Genomic DNA, 26,193 nt, shown 5'->3' on the forward strand with positions numbered 1-26,193 from the left:
TGTGACGTGTCAGCAGGGTGCTCCAAATCCCTTTGACTTGTATGTGAATAAGTAAGCTTTCTGGACCCTCTGACTGACTTCAAGCCTCTACAGGTGTCTTCATCGTTATTGAATTTGAAAAAGCCGCCATTGTCAACAATAGCTTCAGTGTCACCATCGTTGACACTGCGTTTACCAGCCCACTGTCGACAACACCAAGAATGTCCTTGTTCCTTATGTCGACCCAGTCAATGCCAACATCGACCCCTATTGATGACCATAGCGTTGACAACAGTTTCTTTCCACATCAGCCAATTTTTAGGTATTGAAGTGCCAGCACACTTTCCAATGCAAATTCAAGACTCTGAATTGTAGAGGGAATGCAGTGAACGAGGTACTTTACAGACTGCCTTTAGCCCTATGCAGTTGGATGTTCGCTATGTACCATCTTTTAAAGGAGATGCAATGGATCAACAGTAACCTTATTGAGACTATGATGACTAGCCAAATACTGTTGAGGACATTTCCACATTACAGGCTTGTCATGGCTATGACCAACCTGAAATGTCCCAGGTGCTGTTTGCATTTTGATTGCAATGCAACAGATGATTGACACCATTCTAAGAATCATAAAGCAATTTTTGAAAGGAAGTGTCAGAGTTTTCCCTCCAGTATGGAACCACTAGTACCATGGGAACTTAATATTGTGCTCAGCAAGCTCATGTTGCCTCCATTCGAACCATCCATAAAGCACATATAAAACTCTTTTCCTGGAAGATAGCAATGCGTTTAGCAGTTACATCCGCACGAAGAACACAGAGAATTCACACATTCACTGTAAAATAACCCTATTTCCGTTTTAATGAGGACAAATTCATCCTATGGACTAATTGAAGTTTGTACTCAAAGTTCCCTCTGATTTTCACCTGAACTTTCCCATCATTCTGTGCTCCCTCTTCCTAAATCCCACAACATCAGACGAAAAGCACTCACTTTATGCATGCAGATACATTGTTTCACATAGACAAAACAAAAGACATTTGTTCTTCTGACCAAATATTTGTTTTCCTCAACCACCTCACAATTAGGCCAACCATGCATTGAATATAACCCTGCGTCGCCTTCTGCCACACCAAGGCTGAAATCTGAGCTATAGTGACCCCTAGAGGAGTTGGAAAGCTAGCACTTCCACCTCATTGGCTGAAGTCCAGTTGCTTCAAATGAGTTTGATTTGCTACCAAGCAAATACTGTTGCTGAGACTTGAGGCCATTTTAACTCTGTTTACCACTATTTTAATATTGCTGAGTATTCCCAGCCTGACAACAGGGAGCGATTCAAGCACATGAATATATGAAAGATACCAACACTGGAGAACTAGAGTTACATGTAAGTAACTTGTTTCATATAATGCACACTGCCTGTTTTCAGGTTTCATTACAATCCTATTGGTAAAGTCCCACCCATGATCTTAATGGTTTGTATCTTAACCCCTTCGCTGCTCATGACGAGCTCAGCTCGTCATGCAGTACACTGGTCGTGTGCTAATGATGAGCTGAGCTTGTCATGAACAATGGGATTTTAAAAAGTACAGCACCATGGACGAATTTCCTTAGCACTGATGTGGTTAAACTCTAACATGATTTCTTCTGCATAATGTTCTAACAACAGTTTGCAAATTGCCTGTTAGTCATTTCATAGGTTTTGCTATTAAAATGAAAATAGTGTTATATACCCATTTACTCCGTGAAATCCAACTACTCAGGTGGGAAGTTCTAATTAATTCATTCTAGCATGTTCTTTGAGTCTCTCCACTTTAAGTGCCTCTTCTCGGTCTGGTCAATTCACAGCTCCTTAGATTTATACACAGATGCTCATTGCGTTCAAAAGTTGGCCATACCAGTTGAACAAGGCTTCCCAGTAACTAGTAGCAACCATTTTCCATGGTTCCTACACAATAATGAAATCAGCCCTGTAGTTTCATATGTACCTCTAAGAAAACAGTAAAAGAGTACATTTACCTAATGAATCTACATCTGAGTGGGATCAGACTGGAGACCCAACTCTTGCATAGTATCTGGAAATATTCTAGTTGCCAACTCAGGATAAAAGCAACCCAAAAAATAAAGTATGCATTTGCGAAAACATATGTTCCTATTATTGATGGTTGAACCTTTGGCTGACTGAGATTAGCTAATCTCGAAGGGCGTCTAAAACTAAATTTAACAGAAAGCAGGACTGACTGTTGGGAGTGTGTACAGGAGTCCAAGGCAATCTTAGAAAATTTGACTTCTGATCCGATACCTAATTTATCCAAGCAAGTATCATGTGGTCTACAACTCTTATCCTTCAAGTGGGTGGGGTGGTAGAGTTTTCTAAAGCTATGATGATAAAAGTGTGTCTCTACTATTAACCCCTTGGACGCTCATGACCTGCTCAGCTCGTCATGATGTACACCTCCATACACTCATGACGAGCTGAGCTCGTCATGAACAATGGGATTTTCAAAAATTCAGCATTGACGATGAATCTCCTAAGCATTGATGTGGTTAAAGGAAATGGCTAATGGTATGCAGAAGGCTCATCCAGCATAGCAGCTAGAATTTGCCAGTCCATGCTTGGTGAACTATCGCATTAAAACTGTTTGGAAATGAAGATCTATTGAGATTAAATTGACATTAACGTTCGAGCCAAGGCTTCTAAGATCATGGTGTATAATGTGTGCATAACCCTTGAAGCATTGACCAATATTACCACTATATTCACATAGCTTTTGAAGCCTGTTTCAGAAGGTTAGAACAGTAGTTTGAAATATTGTGTCTTACATGTACACATGTACATGATGGACTTTTATTAATGTAAGGGCAGCCATCTCTTCCTATAAACTAAAAATGACTATGGACCTATCAATCATTACTGAGTATTCTGTATTTCAATTTCAATTTATCTTTTATGACTATATGATGACCATTGTCAGGCAGCTTAGCAGTGTGACAAAGGTAGCCTCTCTGAGCAGAAAATTAGACATGATTTAGAGTGTTATTGGCCCATCGAAGTTAGCGCACACTAAACATGTCCATACATTTTTCACAAAGTCTACAAAACACATTGAATTAGAGGAATTAAAGGAGAGCATGTCCAACAGGCACAACAGTGGAGCATATGACAGATCTCTGTATTTTTCCATCAAACTTCACAGCAGCATGCGATATCTGGTGCTAGGTTCTGCAACTAAGTAAACTTGGCTGTATCCATAATTCCCAATTTTAATGACCAAGAGATGCTGATTCATCATACATAGCAGTGCCTTCTGTCCTCTGTCTAGACCTAGTTGTTTCATTGAAGGTAAGATTGTAGTTAGTGACAGCCATCTCCTATATTCGATAAGTGTCTTCATATGGGTGTGAGTGAATTAATGCACTCATGAATTGAATATAATAATTTTTATCCAGATGAAAGTGCCCTGGTGATTCTACAGGGATACTCCCGCCAAGCAAAATGAGATTTTCCACTTAAGGAAACTAGGACATTTTAAAAATAAACTTATTATGGCGTGTTTTATCGTGTTTCTAACATATACATTTACTTGTTTATTCATGATATTAGCATTTTGTGCACCTTCCTTTAACCTAGATTTTAATGAGCGAGTGATATGAGGTTTGTTGCATTCTGTGTTATTGATTTGTTGATTTTCATGTTCTTTTTTTTTTTGTAGGATAACCCCACAGTGGTTGTCGAAGATTTACGGCTCTGCACAGTCAAACACTGTGAAGACATAGAAAGGCGTTTCTGCTTTGAAGTAGTCTCCCCAACAAAGTAAGTGACTTGTTTTAATTGATTATCTTTTCGGTCATTTGTGACTAGAAGGTAAACATTTAGGTCCATACTCCAAGAGGTCTGTCAGCACCGATGTGTGAGGAATCATGAGTTTCTTCCATGTGGGTATTACAAGGCATGCTGTAATCTTGCCTGCATTTTATCATGTTGGGGTTCAGCACCAATTCCTTTTGGTTAAACCTGGAAGAATTTGGCCCAATGCAAATTTCTAGCATGACATGCAGAAATCAGTGTGGCTAAACAGAATTCTGCATGTTTCCGTTTGCATAGAGGGTCCTTAATGGGATTACTTGTAAAACTGGGTTAATTTCACACCCCATAATTAATGATACCCCGGTAATTGTAATAGCGGGTGCACTAGTTCATCAGGCCTCAATATGAAGGCCTTCAAGGTTTGCAATAGTAATGGGATGGCAAGGAACCTTATTTATTTGTTATGTGGGCTGCATTGCGACATTAGATGTCATCAAAGCGTTTGTGGCGGAGGGCTCAATAGATCCGTTCAGTTGTTTGGGTTCTAACAGAAAGTGATTAAGGTATAGTGGATTTAAAGAGTTTGGGTTTCACTTATTTGGATTCCTTATTCTTGGATCAAATTCCACAGCGTGAGCCCCGTCGTGCAAGTCCGTTCCATAGGAAATGTGGTTTGCTTGCTGTGCTTCAGTTTGGGGGTGAGTTGCGTCACAATGTAAGACATAGGTAGTCTGTCTCTAGCTCGTGCCTGCTTGAAATATGGCTGGCCCATTGTTCCATGCCACTTAGTGGATAAAGCAGGGTGCTATGACCTGGATCTGTGCTGCATTCATTAGCGAGAGGAGGCTTCTTTAGTATTGGCAGTTTGTGGTCCAGACTTTAATAATGAATTTTGCCACTTTGGTTTGTAACGTCAGTACTCTTTTCGCTAAACTTTAACATTCTCTTTCAACATTCAGGTATATCCCTTGTAGTATCAAAGAGTGAATGAGGCATGTCACAAGTACATGGTGTAGCAAAATGAAGCAGGATTTTGGTACACTCTGATCATGTGTGATATGGTATGAAAGTGAACCTATTCAAATGGTAAACTCCTTTTCCCTTCACACAAGTAAGATGTTTTCTAGCTTAAAATACCTTTAAAAAGGACTGACAGTGATAAACAGACTCACTTTGTGTTTCAACCAATCCAACCATATGTTGTATTGCACTGGCCTAAACAGAATTCTGCTGTGAAAACCTCTGCAATGTTGCAGGTTTTTCATTTCCATTCTCTTTCCTATACTGAGGAACTTAGTAATTAAAATATATTTATCAAGGATATTTGCATCCAGTGTATAGTTTTAATAAGAGCAGCACTTGACCTAGCTTAAAGCAACTGCAAAAAGTCAGCCGGCCAAGGAGTCTTTTAAGATAAAGGTTCCTGGGAGAGTCATTGATGTAGATATCTTTTTTTAATGGTCTTGGTGATATGTTTGGATATAATGAGATTGGAAGCTGGAATGTCCTTTGATTTTAGTTTTCTAGGTGGGTAGCTGTGTGGATTGCATTCACTTCGAAAGGGTCAGCTTCTAACCTTCATGTCACTCGCTCGCTTTTCTACTGATTGCATGGGAGTATAATGTCAGTTAGATGCCATGTGACAGTTGAATTTGTAATATGTGCTTCATTAAATAAATTCATGATTCATAGACGTTTTCTATTAGGAAATCGATTGAGGTCTGTGTTTTTTTCTCAGAAGGGGGGGGGGGGGTAAGATAGATAGTGGTGGTAGAAGAAAAAGTGTTTCTTGACTACAGTAATAAGTTCACTAGTGCCGATGTCTGCCCTGTTAATTTGGGATTTTGACAAATCAATTCTTTTTTATCGTTCATGTAGTCTGTTTTCACTTGTCTAGCCTAAAGCAATAGTTCTTTCACATCCTCCTAGAATACGCCAGCTTCAGTATTACGATAAGTACTTCCATGTAGCAAGTATGCTTGTTGAGAGTTAAGTTGCAAGTAAAGACGTAAAGCTGTATTTCAACAAAACCTTTTATGTTTAGGGCACAAAATTATGAGGCCACGATATTTTGCTCAGCAAACTGTGTAGTTTATAATTTCAGAATTTTCATAGGACCATTTTCCTTGGCACAGTACCCTGCACAGTGCTACTATGGGCACAGCTCCCTTTCAGAGACTCTGCAAAGCACACATTCTGGCCTAAATATATTTTTCTCATTTGCTAGACTTGACCATTTAAATCACTCTAGAATTGTTCCAACTTTTAGTAAATTTGGAGACCTGACCCCTCAGTGACTTTGACCTCCTCTGAAAATTGTTCAGCACCACTGGCTATACACATTGAATCTAGTTGTCGTTTAATAAAACTGTGTTCTGTCTTTCATGTAGAAGCTGTATGCTACAGGCTGACTCAGAAAAGCTGCGGCAGGCATGGATTAAAGCAGTCCAAACTAGTATTGCTACAGCATATAGAGAAAAGAGTGATGAGACGGAGGTAAGTAAGAGATTGTTTCATAAAAACAGATAAAGAAAAAAGGTTCACTTAGGTTGTCATGGGAGATTTCAGTTGTGTGGTTTGAACAGAATATATGTGAGCCACCAAGCGTATGGTAAGATGGTTGTTTGCCTGAAGATCAAGATGGTTACGAAGACACTTTTTTTTCTAGGCAGTGGGACAAATATTAAACTTGGTATTGTGTTCACAACACAGACCCCTTACAAGCAAAGCAAAATTGACGTCCTTTTGTTGTTTTGTTGTCTTTAGCGCAGCAAGGCCTTGTAGGAAGCAGTACCAAAGGTTATTTGTCGGCCTCTTAGCCTTTCTACGTTTGCCTGACATACTGTCCTTTTTCAAAGAACCTGTTGTGATGAGACTTATTAAAGGTTTGACACAGCTTTCCTGTGGGACCCTAACTTGTTCTTAACATTTCCCCTGACTATGCCAGTAGAGCCAATGCCAATTACGTCAGCTTGTCGCATGAGTGAACTTAAGACATTTTCTTTTTTTCTTCTTTCTTTTTCTTTTATTTATTGGCATTTCAAAACAACCAACAGTTACAACAACTCAGCCAGAGAAGCAATCAGTGTTGCGTGTGTTTCAGAGATAGATAGCAATACCACAGATCTACATTACAATCAAGAGTTTAGCATATTATCTAAGGTGTTACAGGATGTTAATTCAGAGCAGATCCCAGCCTGACCAGTGGGCTGGAACATCTCCAGTATGGGGGGGGAGCACCAGTCCGATCATCTTACAGTGTACAGCTAGCACCCGAATAGTTTACATATTCCCTTTCATTTTCCTGTTGCAGCCGACCGCTAGCCTCTCGTTCCTTTACTGTGGGCCAGTGGTGTTGGCCTGTCCCAGGGAATCGTCTCTCTCAGCTTGTAGCGAGCGAGCCCAATCGAGAAACTGAGCCAAAATGTCCTTTGGTCTAGAAGCGCTCGGCATTAGTTCCCAAAAGGTTGTCAGTTGTGTATGGCAGAATGTGACTTCGTGTACCCAAGCAGCTACTGTGGGCGCTCCCTTCTTCCCCCAGAACATAGCTACCCTGCGCTTAGCTAGCAGTAACAACATGGCATGAAGTTTTCGCGTTTCTGCAGCTGTGTCTTTTACGTATCCCAGTAAGCGTCTCAGGGTCCGGTGATGTGCCTATTATGTCATGTATTGTACTGAAGATGTCGGTCCAGTAGGTGGCCGAGGGGCAGCTCCATGCCATGTGTATGAAGGTAGCTGGAGTGTAGCTGCATCTCCAGCAGCAGTTGTCTGCTCTAATTCCCATGCGGTGAAACTGAACTAGGGTTCTGTAAAAGCGATGTATGTATTTAAAATGAATGAATCTCAATTTGTAATTGGGGGACAGCGCTGTGAGCTGATTGCAGCAGAAGACCCATTGGTTCTCCTCCGTTACCTGAATGTGCAGCTCTGAGTTGAGGGGACCACGTTCTGCAGATTGCTATATAAGCTCGTTATGAGCTTGGGAATTGAGGCTGTCTAAATTATATTTTCGAGTGCCGATAGAGTTGGTGGAGGGCCAGGGAAAGTGGCGTGTATCTGCTTGCATGTTGCCCGAAGTTTTTAATATAGAAAGAGTTCTGCGAAGGTCCCGACCTCCCCCTCTGGTGTTGTTGGCTGGGGTCTGAATTCGTCCTCGGGAAATAGATCTGCAAATGTGCGTAAACCCAGAGTCCTGGCTACTGACCCACTTGCTCCCTCCTCTATTGCGGGGATCATGGGATTGTGTACTAGAGGGACGGTAGGGGCATATAAGATCTTTAGCTGGGCTCTGTCACGTAGTCTGTCCCACGCCCGGCGCAAGGTCTCGACCGTAGCTATACCATCACGCGGCCGCCTAAAGGGTTGATAGATAGCAACCTGCAGAGGAACCTGCACCGCCACATCTAGCTCGACCGCCGTGTGCGGCTGGAACGGGGTGGGATTCGCCCAGTAGTGTAAGAATTAGGCCTGTGCACAGTAGGCATATAACGGCATGTCTGGTCACCCAGCCCTCCCTGAGTCAATGGCAGTGTCAAGAGTTCCCACGATATCCGCGCTGGTTGTCCCACCCACATCATGGATATTAATTAAGCACAAATTGTTTTGAATATGCTTGTGTGAGGGGGACCGGGATATTTACAAATAAATACAGGAATTTGAGCAATATTACCATCTTCGCAATCGCAATCCTCCAAGCCAGGGACAGAGGTAATTTAGCCCAGGCGCACACTCTTCCCTCCAACCATGTAATGGTCCGCCCAAAGTTCATGTTCCAGATCTTCTGCTCATCCCTACTAAGCCAGATCCCCAGATATTTCACTGGGCCATCTGCCCACTGGAGGGGGTACTCAACAGGGAATGGAGCTGTGTTGTCCATGAGTTGGAAGAGAGTGGACTTGGCCCAATTTATAGATATGCCGGATAGTCCAGTAACAGTTCTCTTAGAATGGGAGCAGTGTTCACGGCTGGATCAGTAATGTAAAGGGTAGTATCGTCTGCATATAGCAAGACCAGGAGACCTCTCGTGCTAAACCTCAGCACCTTGTCAGCATGATGCTGTCATGATGCCCCTGGTGGTTCCATCGCAATGGCGAATAGGAGAGGAGAGAGGGGACAGCCCTGCCTCGTTCCTCGCGTGATCAGGAAAGGCTGCAAGATCATGCCATTGATACGGATCCTTGCAGACGGCTCCATATAGAGAGTCGTATGAGACCCAGAAACAGAGGGCTGGAACCCATTCTCTCCAGTATTGCAAATAGGTATGTCCACTCCAGCGTGTCAAACGCTTTTATGGCATCAAGTAGTATTGTGACCGCCTGAAAGTGTGGATGTGGATGTAAATAATGTAATACTGTAAAAAAGGTGCAGAGGTTGTGGGAGGTTGATCTCCCCGAGATGAATCCCAACTGATATGGTTGGCCAATCGTTGGGAGTAATGGCTGTAGTTTACTTGCAAGCAGCTTGCCAAATATTTTGACATCTACATTTATTAGTGATAGTGGTCGGAGTCTACTTCATTGCTGGGTTTCCCGGGCTTTAGCAGCATTAGTATCATGACTTCACGCATTGACGGAGGCAGGATGCCAGAGGTCTGCGCCTCTACATAAACTGCTATCAAATGTGGGGCCAGTTCTGTTGCGTAGGCCTTGTAGAACGCGGTGGTTAGTCAATCGGGGCCGGGGGCCTTATCTAGTGGTAAGCTGCATTTAACTTGAACTATATCTTCTGTTGAGAATGGTACATCAAGGTACTCCCGGTGCCCCCTCCCCAGCCAAAGAAACTCTAGGGATTCCAAAAATGACTGAAGGTCCTCAGGCACTGTTCGGTGCGTGGCCGTGTACAGCTTAGCGTAAAACTGTGTGAAGCAATCTACAATGCCCTGCGAACCTCTAATCAGAGTACGGTCTACTCCCAGGACCTTAGTGACGTAAGCAGCGGAATGTGGTGTCCTGAGCATGTTCGCAAGAGTTCTACCTGGCATGTCTCCCTCGCCATACTGTCTAGCTTGTGTGTGCTTCCTCCTCAAATTCCATGAGTGGCTCTTATAGTGAAGCTATGAGGGCTGGATCGTTTGTGGTGTAATATTGTGACTCTAGCTCCTTTGTCGGCCTCGAGGGAGGCCAGCGTACCCCTGATTGCCTTCAGTACCCCAGCCTGGCGCGCTATACATTTCCCACTGATAACCACCTTGAAGGCTTCTCACAAGGAAGCCTGAGATGTAACTGAGCCAGTGTTTATGGTGATGTATTCCTCGATGTCCCCACGTATTTCCTCCTTGAAGGCCTCATCTAGCAAGGAGTTATGAGGGAGTTTCCAGCTGAACATTTTGTTTTCAGTGCAAGAAAGGCTCCATCGGTAGGACCCTAACAGCTTTAAGCTTTCACATTGATTGTTCCAAGGACCATCGAGTGGTCGACCAACTTTGTGGGGGGATTTTCATCAGCAAAGAAAGGTAAGGCGGCGCAAAAGAGGACTTTCTTAATGTGGACATTACGATTGGCTACGTACTGGTCAATAATTAGCCCCTGTAAAGTTGGAGAGTCCGTTCCACCAGGGCTAAGGTTGCCACATTACATTGGTAGGCGGTGTGCCTATCCTTGACATCTGCTAGGCTCCAACATGGCTATCAGTGCATACATTCTGTCACAAAACGCTACTACCATAAAAGCAAAGACTGGTGGTTAGGATATTTTGCCTGTGTGACCCCTCAAGACTTTTTTGGTATCGGTCCTCTCCACAGACCCTCCACCTTGGGAGATAAAGCTATGGTCTATATTCTAAGGTAATGAAATCAGCAGTTCAAGATCCTTCTAACTGCAGATTCCTTACCATCAGAAGCCCAAGTTACTTAACTCCAGAAATGTTCTTTCTGGTGGTTACGAAGTCTAACGGCGTAATCCTCACTGCGCCACTGCCTCCCCATTCTGTACAGTGGCCTCTTTTTAACATCTAAAGAGGTCCCAGTTGCTATCCATCACACTTAACCATCAGTTGTTCACACTCAACATCTCTGTGCACTGAAAGGGATGGTGCTTAAATGCCTAGAATCCTGCAGCTTCAGCATCTCTACTATGAAAAAATTATCTGGATCCAATTGCAATGGGGTTATTCTGTGCTGATGAATCTACAGTCAGATAGGATATCTACCTGAAATTGTGTTGCCAAATTAAACCTGTTGATTTACCCTAACACTCTAATACATCTTCTCCCCTTCCTACACTCACTGATATTTGTCCAAATAAAAGCAGCTACACAGGAGGATACAATGAGCTTTACACAAGACCTTGGAGATTGTAACAAGATTCCAAAAGACAAAAATCATTGTCATGCAACTCCCTAAAAACAGATAATCATATTTGGTTATCCACAAGGCCTTCACCTAGAATGTTGTGTCTAACAAGTGTTCAAGATTTTGAAACCAGGTTCTGTATGGCTGGTGTTTCCCCAGTGTCCGGTACTCCATATCTCTTTGTGAATTTTTTTGTTCAATGCCTCTTTCCTTCTTTTTTGTTTGCTTCTACTGCATTCACTGCTGGTTGTGGGTTTCCAGTTGGGGTATGAAAACCAGCAAACCTTTGATTGAATTTTAATGTGCAGTTGTGCAGTTTCCAGAGAATTGGAATGACTATCAATTTTCTGATTTCTCCTTGGAGTTTGCTCTGCTTGGGATGTTGATGTGCCCCCTTTGATGAGTTCTTTTAAAAACTGCATCTGTCATCTGATTCCTTTCCTTAAGGCGTTGCTCCCAAAGGGAGGTGGGGATGCAGAGAATGCAACTATTTTTCTATGCATACTGTCATCTGCGCTTGCGCCACTGCTTTAATTGTTTTGGTGCATTTACTCTCCACTGTCAGCCTGCCTCAGCACTGTCACCTCCCACTCTAGCAAAAGAGTCCCTTAAACAAGTTGTAAAATCAATATGCCATCTCCGTTTTCTCAGGGTATACTCACTGCTTACGATTGAGCTCCTTTTGGCACAGGAACTTCAGCTTTCTGAGATCGGTGCTTGACAGCCATTCTGTTAAGTGGTGTGTTGTTGTTCAGTTCTGTGTTTACCGGAGAGGAAGTGATCTATTAAGGAGGTTCCTATTTCTTCTACTTCATGAGTATTACTCCGTGTAGGTATCGGTCTTGTCCATTTCATATTCACCAAACCTAAATCATGTCACTGTTTCAGTCTTATTTTGAATCTTAGTGCAAAATGGCGTCTTTCCACTGGTGCGCCATTGTAGGAAACTTCACTATTAAAAAGTAGTCCTTAAATCACCACCTGTGCCAAAGACCTTCAATTTTTGCCAAGAGGGTGCTCTTTTGTACAGATGGTGGGTTTGCCCATGTTCATCATCGAACGCCCAACAACAATTGTGTTCAGAACTTCTTTGTCTTGTAGTACCGTAGCGAATTTACTTGATGTTCGAGTCCAATGCTGATTATTTTGTAAAGTCTTCAATTTTAATATTGTGTGTGATTCACAGTCCATGGCATTGAAGCAGATAGGTTCAGTTTTTGCTTCGGCCACACAACAACTAGTGGAATGATTGACATTGAGTGAATAACCGGACTGAAACCTCAACTTGACATGTGGAAGACCACGCTGTGTCTGAAATCAGGGCACAAAATATAATGTGAGAACCTTATATAACATGCAAAGAAAAAAATATATTTTTTTGAGCTTTTATTTCATGTCATCATTGTATGTTAGATCTTAAAATATGTAGAGGAAATCATTTAGAGGTATTTATAAAAAGGGTCGCGGACATCGTAATATAGGCAATGATGCAACCAGGACAAATCAATCAGTCTTTCATGAAGGGGTTTTGTTGCATAAGGCATTCATTAATGATTTCTTATTTCTTGTAGTATTTACTATGTTCATATACATTATCTCATTACTTTTTCTAATAAAGCAGGCCTGTTGAATAAAGTTGTCAATTTCAATTCTTTCCTGAATTTGTCCTTCTCTTTCTTCAGAAGCTGGACAAGAATTCCTCGCCTTCCACAGGAAGTCTCGACTCTGGCAGTGAGGTGAAAGAGAAATTAGTCAAAGGTGAAAGTGCATTAAAGCGGGTTCAGTGTATCGCTGGAAACAATATCTGCTGCGATTGTGGTCTGGCGGATCCCCGGTGGGCCAGCATCAACCTTGGAATCATCCTGTGCATAGAGTGTTCTGGCATACACAGGTAGGTGGCCACCTAACCGTTAAGCGTTAGGCTTCTGAATCCTTCTTCTGGATGAATGTGTATACAACCAAAGGGCACTCCTGTATGTAAACCTTCTAACCAAAGAATTTTTTTTTAAAGTATGCGTTTTTATGTTACAATGATGTAAAGTAATCAAAACTGGATGGTCATAGAATACAGTATCTAGACTGAGCTAGCATCCGGACCGGTGTAAAAGCACAATTGTTCATCTGCAACATTTTCCACATAGATATCAATTTACAGCTTACTCCACATACACCATCATCTGCTGCTTAAAATTGCTGATTTACACTAAACATGTTCAACCTGAAAAGGATCAATTTTTAGTTAATTAGATGAACACAGAGTACGGTTCAGGGCAAGGCATCATTAATGAAGTTATCTGTTGACCATCAGCTGTAATTAGCCATTTTCCGAGTTTACAATGTTGGCCAAGTAGTGGAAACATCCCCATTTGATAGACTGAGGGGGAGGTTTTGTTACAGCGGGAAACAAATTCAAACATGGTGGGCAGAATGACTACAGTCTTGTCCTTTTGTTTTACTCTTAACGCAAAATCATCGTCACATAATAGACCATGTTTTAGTGGTATCATAGCAGCAGCCAATCCATCATGGCTCTCAGACTTTAGAAAAAAGAGCTTGCATCTTTTAAGGTCCGATGCCTTGAATTCTAAGGTACCTTGTAGTGAGATATGTAATAATTATCAAACCACTGCTTTTTCGGAAAAAAGCTGCTGCATAATTAGTAAATAATTTGCTTTTCTTCGCTGCATAATGGAGTCGTCCACTTCTGCATAATTCAAGTGGCCAAGGCTGTTGCCTTAAAAAAATAGTTCCTGGGATATTGAGCACGGTAATGCTGATGTTTCAGACCCTCCATGTCAGATAAACAGGACAGCGTATTCATGGTATATTTATCCTCACACCTCATGCAAACTGATTCACTAACTTACACTTAAGTTAATTTATTTGGCACTCCAAAGAGAATCTTGTGTTTAGTGGTGCACTTCAGATTAGTCCGCATATCAAAATAGGGCATGTACAAATTTAAGCAATGAAATTGGCGATGTAGCTATGGCATCAGGTCCGCTATACTGAAGGAAGGATCCAACTTAATCAGGGAAAGATTGGACAGCAAAATAAAGGTCCAAGAGCATGAACGGTACATCTAGATCAGTACACATGGCAATAATTTTACAGCACCAATACTAGAAAATTCCATCCCAGTAGGTGCGCTCGTGGTGTCAATGCGCCTATCTTACTGAGAACACATTTGGGCTTCTGCAGCTCCTTGATACCCTCACGGGTGAGTAGTTGCGCTTTACCAAACCTTATTGATTGATTCATCGATGGTATGTTTAGTCTTTCATGCTGCATTGTCTACAAGCACTGTTCAGACTCCTGAAGATGTATTCCTTAATCCGCTTTTCAGGGACTCTTTCCACACAACTGGATGCCGTTGCTGACTTCGTCATTTATTTTTCAGTATCAAACAAATAAATGTAGCTAGGCCCTTCGTTTACCATGTTCGTTTTTCGAGACTATCTCCAGCCATGTATTGGTTACCAGAACACACTTAAAAATATATCTAGTTACATAAATTTTTTTTAAAAATCATTTTGCAACGCAATTGTGCCCAAATTAGGCAACATTTTCCATTTTTAAAGAAATCCAATTAAAACAGACAAGCCACTATTATAAAATAATAACACCAGTACCAAAAACACCTTTTCAATTAAAAGCAAACCAGGAAATCATTCCTCTAATTTTAGTCGTAAAACGTGTGAAAAGTGTAGTTGCCACTTTGAGCTGTGTGAAATATGTGCCTTCCCATAATGCTCTATATGGACTACTTGAATTAATCTCAGCCACTAGAACTCACTCGGGTCCAGGGAGGACCTGGCTTGGCATTTCGGGCTGGACTGTTCCCATGAGGAACAGGGTCTAGACTGATTTGCATATGGCTGAGTCCAAACTGAAATGACATGGTGAGCAAAAGAACGATGGGTTGGAGTGCTTCCCGAGCGATTGCCAGTGATTAGACTTTTTGCAAGCAACCTCTCATCAACATTTGTGTGTTTTATGTACAGCCCTCAGTAGCATGGGTATGCCCAGACGTGGGTCCCTTACTCACTGTCACTGGAACCAATCTGTAGCCAGCTGATGAGCCCATATATAGGGCGAAACTGGTCCTAGTTGCTTGTGTACCTGTTGTGGGAGGACCTGGCTTGGCCGTTCGAGCTAGACCGTTCCATGAGAAGCAGGGTCAAGACTAATTTGAACATTGCTCGGTCCAAATTGATTTGGCCTGGTAATAAAAAGAACTGTTGTGTAGTTCCTAACCATCCCTATGATCTGTGCATTGTTTGGAAAATATAAACTAGGGGCTTGGTGTTAAGACTGAATCCGGACACCCCCACAGGAAATGTTGGCCTTTAGACCGTAAGCGTCCCTAACCTATCAGGGATCGAATGGTTTCTGGCAACCACTGAACATGACAACCCTGTCCCCTCTGGGATCGTGGAAAAAGAAAAAGTACAGAACTTTTCGCTCAGTCACTCATGCTCACTTATTCTCTGAGAAATATACAGAGAATACACAGTGGGGCGTTTCAATAATATTTATTGAACCAATGTTATTTTTGCATGAAGTACGTGTGCTGCAATGATTTGGAGACCGACCAGATGAACATGATTACAAGCCCCTAAAGAGTAAATTGTAGATAGTGCTCTACCATGGTGCTAAACAATGTATAAATGTAAGCATATAAACAGGCAGTATACTCCTACTATGCAGACCCTACTCTAAGTGTACCTGGAGTGTGTGTAGGTGTAGAGCCAAGATTTCCCCCAAGGGATGATCCAACCCCATATCTGATGGGATAGAGTGAAGGGCCATGTCTTGGTCAGGAACTGGACACCCTTCACAAGATGTCAGACCGCTCCGTGGTGATTTCATAGCATGCAAGGACCTCGGTGTCAGCGGAAGTGCCTCCTCTGCTAATCTATCGGGATTCTCATCTTTTATAATGTAAAGCAGCCTTGTGATGTGCGTATAGATTAGTATCTTCATGGATATGTAGATAGCTCTGTTGCCCCGTGGATGAAGATAATGGTGACATTTGTATGTAGTGCGAATCAAGACCTTGTACATGATATTCATTCGCTGTGATAATGTTGTGCGAAGCTAGATGTAAAAACAACTTTAGTTTCAGAGAAACTAATCCACTTTGTCATGCGTGCAAATGTGTGCAAAAGGTCACTGCTGGAAATGTTATTTGTGAGGACAGTGTAAGAAATAAGCTGCTTAGCTACATGGGCCTAACCCGGGAATATAACTGAACGGTGGGTTGAAGTGCTACCCCCTACCGATTGCTAGTAGTTAGACTTATTGGAAGCAGCCTCCCATCACCTTTTCTGGGTTTCCATAATGAACAGCAGGTCAGTCAAGCAGTTTAATTTTCTGTTCATTTATCAAGTATCCCAGAAGGCGGGTTGTCTTTTCAAGACAGTCTTTTGACTCGAGGCTGTGTTCCGTGTAGACGTATTCAGGGATGTTTGCAGCAGAATCCTCATATTGTCGTCTTGCTGGGAGTCGTTTTTCTTGTTAAGCCTTCAAAGGGATCTCCTCACTTGCTGCATTTAGAATTTGGTAGTAACAGAAAATATTCAAATTTCTGAACAAAGTTCTAAATATTTAGGAGAACCTATGGTTGATTTTCCTCTGCCATATACGCACATAGCTAGGAATTAGCACTGGTGGGTTTTCTTCCCAGTTTGGGCTTTTCTCCTTTAAGCAAGGAATTTCCATAGCAGCAGACTTAGGCCATTAGCCTTTTTCTGACCACCATGTCAGGTTATTCTAATATACGCCCTGCCGTTGTCGATATAAAGTGTGTCTTTAGATGCCTCATCAGAGTTTAAAAGACTCAGAGGGACTGTTCCTCAGAGCGAAGCTTAGAGAACTGGGGAATGCATGGCAAAGCCTCCTGTTTGATCGCTTCACATAGAACTGTCTCGGGAACAGATTCCTTCAACCTGGCACCAAGGATGTTGAGGCAGTTCTCACACCTTATTTTATTTTATAAAGTTTTATATAGCGCGAACCAGATCCCAAGGGACATCGGAGCGCTTTGCATAATGATGAAAGGTAGAATACTACTCCAGTATCGATAACAAATAAGAATGCCATCACTGCACTGATTATCACAGAAAAACACATACAGGTGATAAACAACGAGAAGAGAAGGAGAATACAGCTCCAGTAACGATATCAAATAAGGATACCAAACAGTTATAGTCCCAATAATCACATACAGGTGGTACACCGCGAGTAATGAAATAAGCAGGTCATAGGGCTCTTCTATGGTCCTCCTGCTCCTCCAATAGCTGCAACCAGGACCTGGCCCATTCGAGCCCTTACAGCCTGTGCCCTTGCATTTGCCACAAACCTGAGAAGTACCTGGGGAAGGCAGGGAGCACAGAGACAAAAAAGAAAGGACAAAGGGCTGGTGAATTATGCTGTAGGGGGAAAAGGATCAAGGAAGAGCCCATGTGCAAGAGCTTACTAGAGGGGAGCACCCTAGTGTTGACTATATGACAGAAGAATGTCTTGGGTAAGAATACCTAAGCCTTCACATAATACCAAATTCAGCCTGTAGAGCGGATTGGATCCCCTATTCACCTAGTATCCTGGAATACATTCCCTCCGGTACTTTACTACTTGATGATACTATTTGATTTTATGAAGTGACAGAGTGGTCTAAAAGCTGATTAGTATAATCAACAGTCCAGCAATCAGTCCCATTTGGAACACTCCTGCAAAACCATGAGAATGGCTGTTGCAACTGGGAGTTTCATGCCTTCATGCATGCTTTCTTTACACCATCCAGCTAATAGAACATCAGATTACAAGGCCCTGGACCTAACCAGTTCTTTCTTTGGGAGAACCTTCCATCAGACGCCTTAAAGTAGTGCTGCTTCCGCTCAAATATACATATAACTTGCTTTGTTCAGAGAAAAAAAACGAAATGTTGCTTCTCGTGTAGATTTATTTGTTTGAAAGATTGTTACAAAAAATTGTTTATTAATTCAGAGAAAATGCTCATGGAAAAAAATAGGACTACAAGTTGAACGTGTTCTATTTATTTTTGCCAGCCTCAGACAAATGAAAGTGGTGTCCTTTTGTTTGATGAGAAATAACTCCCAAGATTTAATAACATTGCAAATGATGTGCCAAATGATGGAATTGTGGGCAAACACTTAACGACGTAACATAATTTGCACGTTTAATGCTCTTTCATTTTAATGCCATATTATTTTTGATTGTTGTCTTGCTTTACTTTCGGTGAGATTTATGGCTGGTTACCTGATCCATTGTTAGCCAACCTATGCTCCCTTTCTCTTATTTCCTGCCTGGATGGATATCCACCGGATAGAGGAGTATACGTTAAGAAAACCGTTTACAAAAGGAACTTTAACAGATGGTAGAAATCCCATAGCTTCCATCCATTCACAGCACATAAAATGTGATAGACTATGTCCTTTTTGGTTCAAGTCACACCTCCGACTCGCGTCAGTCGACCATGCCCCTTTCAGACAATGACCCATTCCAGACAATGCCCTCACCATTGTAGAAGAGTATGTGTCCTGCATCTGCTCTTCATATGACCAGGCTCTGTACTGCACATAAGTTTCATCGTTCGGCATGCAGTCAGGCTGTAGGACTAGGAGTATAAGAGCCAGTGTTGCAAGGAACTTATGTCTTTCTCATTTTCCATTAGACTCAAGTATTTATGATCTTCCATTCATGTCAAAAGCAGTCATGTCATTTGTCCAGATTATTAGTTTGTGTCGTCTTCATTTGAAATAGTAACCCTATCACTGCACTGATTATCTGTAAATGCATTCTTGATTATCCTACAGTTGAAGTTAACTTGTTTTGAAAAAGAAGTGCGCTGATATCTTGACATGGGGTTAACTCAACCCCCATTTGCATTTTAGTTGGATGAGGCTTGGCTTAAGGTTGGCAATCTTTTGTAGGTTTTGTCATTTTTCTTGAGTGGCTGCTCTCTGCCTTTGATAAATAGTGCATCACAGTGACTGAGGATTACATTGCCACTGTGACTGCACTGCTTCTCTAAGATAACATCTCATAATATTCAAAACACTCTTTGTAATTATACTCCAAACTTCCCGGCAAGGTTCAAACCTATTTCTAGGAGCCATCATTGATGGACGTTGAGGCGGAAACTGTTTTCTACCCTACAAGTTGGAGTTATACTGCATCGGATTCCTTACACTTCTGACTATACTGAGGCTATTAAAACGGATATAATGAATTTAAACATATTATATATAAAGGCGCCTGACAAGACTACTTATAAGATGTAGCAGAAACTAAGGGGAACAACGAGTGCATCAATTAATTTATTCCCTTTTACCAGTTATAAAGTTACAATTTAGAGAAAATATGTATACTGTTGATTATGTTCAAACATGCGTGCTGTATACTTTTATACCTTTTTTCTCCCTTTTCTTTAGGAGTCTTGGTGTGCACTTCTCAAAAGTAAGGTCATTAACGTTAGATACATGGGAGCCTGAATTACTAAAGGTACAGTGAAAGATTCCATAGCTAGTAATGCATAATTTCTTTTGAGAAAGCTTTTTTTTTTTCATTTTCAAAATTAAGAGGAAGCTATATGGGAGTATCATGAGATGGGTGCATAATGTGTACCAACGTTCTTGGTTGCCAACTTATGACCTTGGGGTAAAACTACATTGGCTGTTTAAGGAGTTAAGTCTCTTGGTGGAGCGATCTATATGTATCCAGCCAGTCCACTGAATAATATTGATAGCATACCAGTTGCTAGAAAAATGTAGGTTTCATTTCTTATCACACATTAAAATCATATTAACATAGCCTAGAGGGCTAATATATCTCCTACAGTCCTTTGCATGTGATATAATTAGTACGTACCCCGAACCCTAATTTTAGTTTGCTTGGCTATGCCCAAGAACTATAGTGGGTAGTAGTGGCTGCCTTCCCCACCATTGGCATTGCTGTATGGGCACAGAGGATTTTGCTGTCTGTTGCATCTGCTCCAAAGCCTTGCCTAGGTTTGACAAGTTTGTTTTGGACCCTGTCCCCACCCCCTACTGGACTCCTTACAGGTTGAATACCCCAGCCTTGCCGAAGGGCCAGTGAGTTGTATTGGAGATTGCCCCAAATACCCATATTTGAATTCTCCTAACACTTGCTCCTAAGGGACAGGTAGAGGAGTGATGGCCACCTTCCCCCCTCTTCCAGGCTTCTCAAAAGCATGGAGGGTTGTGTTTGTCTCTGTATCCTCTAGTGTTACTGCAGGGTGGGAGGGAAAGCACCCACCCCCATGCCCCCATGCCCCTCAATTGGATTTCTTAGCCTTGCCAAAGGCCCGGAGAAAGTGCTAATGGCTGACTTCCTTCTCAGCCTTGGCTAAGTGGTAGAGGGTAGTATTAAACTCTCCCTTCCCACTAATTCCATTACCTCCACCCACCCCCTGCACTTACCCTAAGGCCAAGGCAAGTGGTGATATTTAAATCCTCCTACCTCCTCCGCAGCCTTGCCCAGTGCCCAAGCGTGGTTGTATTTGCCCCCACACCTCCCCAACAAACAAAACCTCCTAGCTTTTCGCAGGCCATTGGACATTGGCATGTCTGGCTGCTGTCCAGGTGCAAAAACCACAGATGATGGACAGAATGCAGAACAATGTCATACATTCACCCCAGTACAGAGATCTGGGCCTAAATCCATCGTTTTTTGCACTCCACACCACCCCAGTTCAGACATGGCCATATGCAAATCAGTCTGACCCTGTGCCTCATGGGAACAGTCCAGCCCGAACTGCCAAGCCATGGCTTCCCTGGACCGGAAACAAGCTTCCGAGGACCGGTTTCTGGCATTCTAGCCGTCTTGCTTGAATCCAGTGGTGTGGAGTGCATGGGACTCACGTCTGAGCATACACATCCCACTCGGGGTGACAAATGCAAAAACCACAGATGATGGACAGAATGCAGAACAATGTCATACATTCACCCCAGTACAGAGATCTGGGCCTAAATCCATCGTTTTTTTGCACTCCACACCACCCCAGTTCAGACATGGCCATATGCATATCAGTCTGACCCTGTGCCTCATGGGAACAGTCCAGCCCGAACTGCCAAGCCATGCCTTCCGTCCGTCACCACCCCCTTTTGTACTGCTGTCCAGGTGCAGCAGCTACAATTATAAATTATATACTAGGGTAGGGGTCAGCTGCCCAAGAACTTGACCTTCCGCAAAAGGAATAGAGCAATGGGGCATCTGGCTCAGACCCAATATCCTGGTCCAGTTTCTACACAAGACACTAGGGCAGCTGTCAACAGCATGCTCCATCGTTGCTGGGCCGTTGGACCCTGAAGAATACCAGCCATAGGAAGAGAATCCTAACATGGACTGGTGTGAGGAACTGGGCAGAGCCAACGGCCTAGATACTTTTCCAGATACTAGTCTCCTTTCTCCTCCTACCATGTCTATGGAGGAGGGAGCCTCTAATGCAATGGTGGTGCAGAGGGCAGCTGAGGTCTTGGACCTTCGGTTGCCCTCAGTGGCAGTCAAGATTAACTTCTTGACTGAGGTGCTGCAACCTGAAGTCTCCTCCCTCAGAACTGCTATTACTGTTCAACGAAGCTCTCACTGATGTCCTTTTGCATCCAAATTCAACACGGGGACTCCAAGCCTCAACCTCCTATGTAAATCCTGGTGCATTCCCTACTTGCCCCCTGACAACCCCCAATGCAATTTTCTCCTATGGAAATACCCTTAGATGGAAGGCGTCTCTTTGGAGCGCTTCAAGAACAGTCCGGCTACGGCAAAATCCTTGGGCCTTCTTATGGCCTCCCATCACCCTAAATCAGAGGTCTTCAAACTTTTTGATGCCGAGACCCCCTTGTAAAACCTTTTTAGGCGTAATGACCCCCTTCCGACAAAAGTTTCTAGAAACTGGTACTCCTCATCATCAACCACTATCGACAACCATAAATGCGCCTGTTAGACCTCATCACATCCATCCATCCATCATTCGCCCACCCACACTTTCACTCATCCATCCATCCATCCTTCATTCATCCACCCTTTCATTCTTCCATCCATTTATCGTTCACCCTTTCATCCTTCCATCCATACATTAATCCTTCATCCATCCACCCTTTCATCCTTCCATCCATACAGCCATCCTTCATCCACCCACCCTTTCATCTATCCATCCATTCACCCATCATTCATCCACCCACCTTTTCACACATCCATCCATCTATCATTCATCCATGCAACCTTTTATCCATCCATACATCCATCCTTCATCCATCTACCTTTTCATCAATCCATCCATACATACATCCTTCATCCACTCTTTCGTCCATCCATCTTTCATCCATCCTTCCATCCATCCATCCTTCATTCATCTATCCACCCTTTCATCCTTACATCCATCCATCCTCCGTGCACCCTTTCATCCTTACATCCGTCCATCCCTACAGCCATCCACCCTTTCATCCATCCATCCATACATTCATCATTCATCCATCCACCCTTTCATCCATCCATCCATCATTCATTCACCCACCATTTCTGTGCCTCTCTCATGGGGGGTGGTCAGTATATCTGTGTCTTCTTCCTTCTTCTTCCTCTCTCATGGGAGGGCATCTCTGTGCCTTCCTGCTGGGGGTGGGGGGTGGCAGACAGGCTGTAACTACATCTCACCATGAAGAACAGACTATCGGGCACATTTCTCCTGCACAGGCACCAGGTATGAGGGCTCGTGGGACTTGAACCAATGAGGACCTTTCACGTGCTTTACTGGCGGGACCCACAGCTCCCAGGCGTGCAACGCCCATTGAACTCAAAGGGCTACAGCCTCCTCCCCCAGCCACCCCACCCCTCCCCTTGTGTATGTGAGCCCGGCTGAAACAGCTTCACTGGACACACACAAAGCCACACCCAAGTACTTCACAGGTCTTTAAAAGACCTTTTACTTGTTAATGAGGCTTTGATTTTTTTCACCCCTCGTGTGAATTAGGCCTCCGCCGTGAGCACCCTCAATCAGCCCGGCCCCACTAAGGCAAACTGACAGATCTGAAAGAAACACGTTAGTGTTAGATTCCTTACCTTAGAATATCCCCAGGCGTCAGTCTGGATCCGGAAACTTTTGCGTAGCAGTACCCCTGCGCGTCGGTAGGCGTCGTCTGCAGGCGTCCCCTGCGGCTCCGCGTCCGTCGTCGGCGTCGTGCGCCGTGATGACGTCGCTGGAGTACATAGACGCCGCCTCCGCGCGCTGACGTCAGTTCTTCTTTTTTCCGCGCCAGTGGACGCAGATCTGGAAGAGCAGTACTCCGGTCTTTGACCAAGTTTTTCGACTTTTTTCTCTATTGTGCCTGATAGGATGCCTGGATTTAAGAATTGCGATGACTGTGAGCGCACGATGTCGGTCACAGACCATCACCGCCTCTGCCTCCGGTGTCTGGGCCCCGACCACGACGTGGAATCGTGCCTCGACTGCCGGGCCCTTACCAACAAGGCTAGGCGGGAGCGGTCCCGCAAGCTGCTGGAGCTCCGGGTGTCGGCCCCACGTCGGGACCGGGAGCGGTCCCGGTCCGGCCGGAGGTCGGGGGAGCGTTCGAGGGAGCGGTCGCGGAGCCGCGCTGGGCGCTCCGGAAGTCGACACCACTCGTCAGGCTCGTCAGGTAGGAAGCACAAGTAGTCGGGGCGTCGTCATCGTACCCCCGACTCCCCCCGACGCTCGCGCGATGCGGCCGGGGGCTCGGGTGACCCCAACCCCGCGGCTCCGCGAGAGTCGCCGGCGCGGCCTGCCTCATACCCTCCGGTCCCTGGGCATGGCGCGACGCCTGAGGAGATCGAGGCGTTCCTCATGGCCATGAGGGCGCTCGCTTCTCCGACGGGGCCTACGGCGCCTTCGGGCCCAGTGCTACCGTCTGGGGGCCCTGGCGGTTCGGGTGTCCCTGCCTCGGCGCCGTCGGGTGCTCCGGGCCCGGCGTCGCCGACGGCTCCGACCCCGGCGCCGCAGGGGCCTTCGGGATCGGCGCCGGCTGGTCTTCCGGCCTCCCCGGCGCCGTTGCCATCGGGGTTACCCCCGGCGCCGTCCCCGCGCGGCGCCGGTTCTCCACTGCCGGTTCCGGCCGGCGGTGGGGTTCCGGCGCCGGCTCCGGGCGGCGCCGTCCCCTTACCTTCTCCGACGCCGGACGCGGCGCCGGATGGGCGTCACACGACGCCGGTCCCGGCGCCGATGGGGCCCATGAACCCCGAGGAGCCGGTCTTCATCATTGACTCCGAATACGGAGAGGATGAGGAGTACGGTGAAGGTTGGGAGGGGTCCGAGGACCCTCTGGCTCGCGAGTGCCAGTATGACCCGGACTGGACGGGTGACTTGGGGGATGCCAGTGGTTTGGACGACTCCCCTAACCCTGGTTTGATCTCTCCTCCAACCGTGGCATCGGTGGAGGGAGCTGCCTATTCTGTGGTGCTGATGAGGGCTGCCAAGGCCTTAAACCTTGAGCTCCCCGTCGCGGCCGTGAGGCCTAACATCCTCACCGAGGTCTTCAAGCCGCAGTCATGCCCTTTGGAGCCTCTGCTGCCGTTTAATGAAGCCTTGTCTGACGTTCTGTTGGGCACGTGGTCCAGGCCCGCTTCAGGTGCGCCTGTTGATCGGAACGTGGCCAGGCGCCACCGTCCTTGTCCGGACGACCCCAAGTACCTGTCTACCCACCCCACTCCTGAGAGTCTGGTGATCCAGGCCTCGACCTCCCAGTCCGCATTCCCGTCGGCCCCGCCCGACCGGGAATCCAAGAGGTATGACCAGTTTGGAAAGAAGGTCTTCTCGTCCATTAGTTTGGGCCTGCGGTCTTGCAACACCGCCTGCCTCTTGGGCCGCTACACCCACTCTGTGTGGGATACGGTCGCGGAGCTGCTGCCAGAATGCCCCATGGAGGTGCGGGCAAAGCTCGGTCAAGCTGTAGCTGAGGGCCGGGATGCAGCGAAATATTCCATTCGGTGTGGTCTTGATACGACCGACTCGCTGGGCAGGGCTATGTCTACGACGGTGGCGATTCGCCGTCACGCCTGGCTGAGATCCGCCAATTTTTCGGCTGATGTCCAAAATACCCTGATGGACATGCCGTTTGATGGCTGTCACCTGTTCGGTGACAAAGCGGACCACGCGCTGGAACGCTTCAAGGACTCCAGGGTCACGGCCAAGTCCTTGGGTCTCTCGACCCAGCGTCAGCAACCGGGTTCGTTTCGTCCCTTTCGTGGCCAAGGAAGGGGCGCCCCCACACGTGCTGCCAGCCACGCGCCGCAACAATCCTTCCAACGCGGTGGCGGCCGTGGAAACCGCCGTGGTGGCGGTCGGGGACAACGGCGGGGTCAGACCACACCTTCCCCCGCAGCATCTACCCCAAAATCCTCCTAGTCCGTGCTTTCGGCCCCATGTGACGCCAGTGGGTGGCAGGGTTCGCCATCACCACGCTCACTGGCGCACGATCACTTCGGACAGGTGGGTGCTGCAAATTGTCCGAAGGGGCTACTCCCTCCCCTTCGAGACCTCTCCTCCAGCCATGCCACCGCAGAACCACCGTGTGTCGGGGGACCACTTGACACTTCTGCAGGAGGAAGTTACGGCCCTCTTGGCCAAGGGGGCCATCGAGCGCGTTCCTGGGCCAGAAGTAGGGCGTGGTTGTTATTCCCACTACTTTCTGGTGCCCAAGAAGGACAAGGGGGGCCTACGTCCTATCTTGGATCTAAGGAACGTCAACGGCTTCCTCCGGAAGGAGAAGTTCAAGATGTTGACGTTAGCTCAGGTCTTGGCTGCTCTAGACCCGCAAGACTGGATGGTAGCGTTGGACTTGCAGGACGCCTATTTTCACATCCCCGTCCTGCCGGCCCACCGGCGTTACCTGCGGTTCACGGTAGGCCAGGAGCACTTTCAGTTTATCGTGCTCCCCTTCGGCCTTACCAGCGCCCCACGGGTGTTCACAAAGGTGATGGCGGTGGTCGCAGCCCATCTGCGCAGGTTAGGGGTTTCAGTCTTCCCCTACCTAGACGACTGGTTGTTGAAGGCGGGCTCGCCCCAGACAGTCGTCCACCACCTTCAGATGACGGCAGACCTCTTGCA

The 26,193-nt window shown here is 45.3% G+C and overlaps 1 protein-coding gene across 1 annotated transcript in view; it reads left to right on the forward strand.

The window, feature by feature from the left end:
- ACAP2 (ArfGAP with coiled-coil, ankyrin repeat and PH domains 2) overlaps positions 1 to 26,193 on the forward strand; it is a 320,820-nt gene that overhangs the window by 229,841 nt on the left and 64,786 nt on the right. The window contains exons 12-15 of the mRNA XM_086944277.1: positions 3,693 to 3,793; positions 6,178 to 6,283; positions 12,758 to 12,966; positions 19,532 to 19,601. Coding sequence (XP_086800403.1) covers positions 3,693 to 3,793; positions 6,178 to 6,283; positions 12,758 to 12,966; positions 19,532 to 19,601 — 486 coding nt within the window. The remainder of the gene's footprint in view (positions 1 to 3,692; positions 3,794 to 6,177; positions 6,284 to 12,757; positions 12,967 to 19,531; positions 19,602 to 26,193) is intronic.

This window comes from Lissotriton vulgaris, chromosome 11 (assembly GCF_964263255.1).
Source record: "Lissotriton vulgaris chromosome 11, aLisVul1.2, whole genome shotgun sequence".
Lineage (NCBI taxonomy): Eukaryota > Metazoa > Chordata > Amphibia > Caudata > Salamandridae > Lissotriton > Lissotriton vulgaris.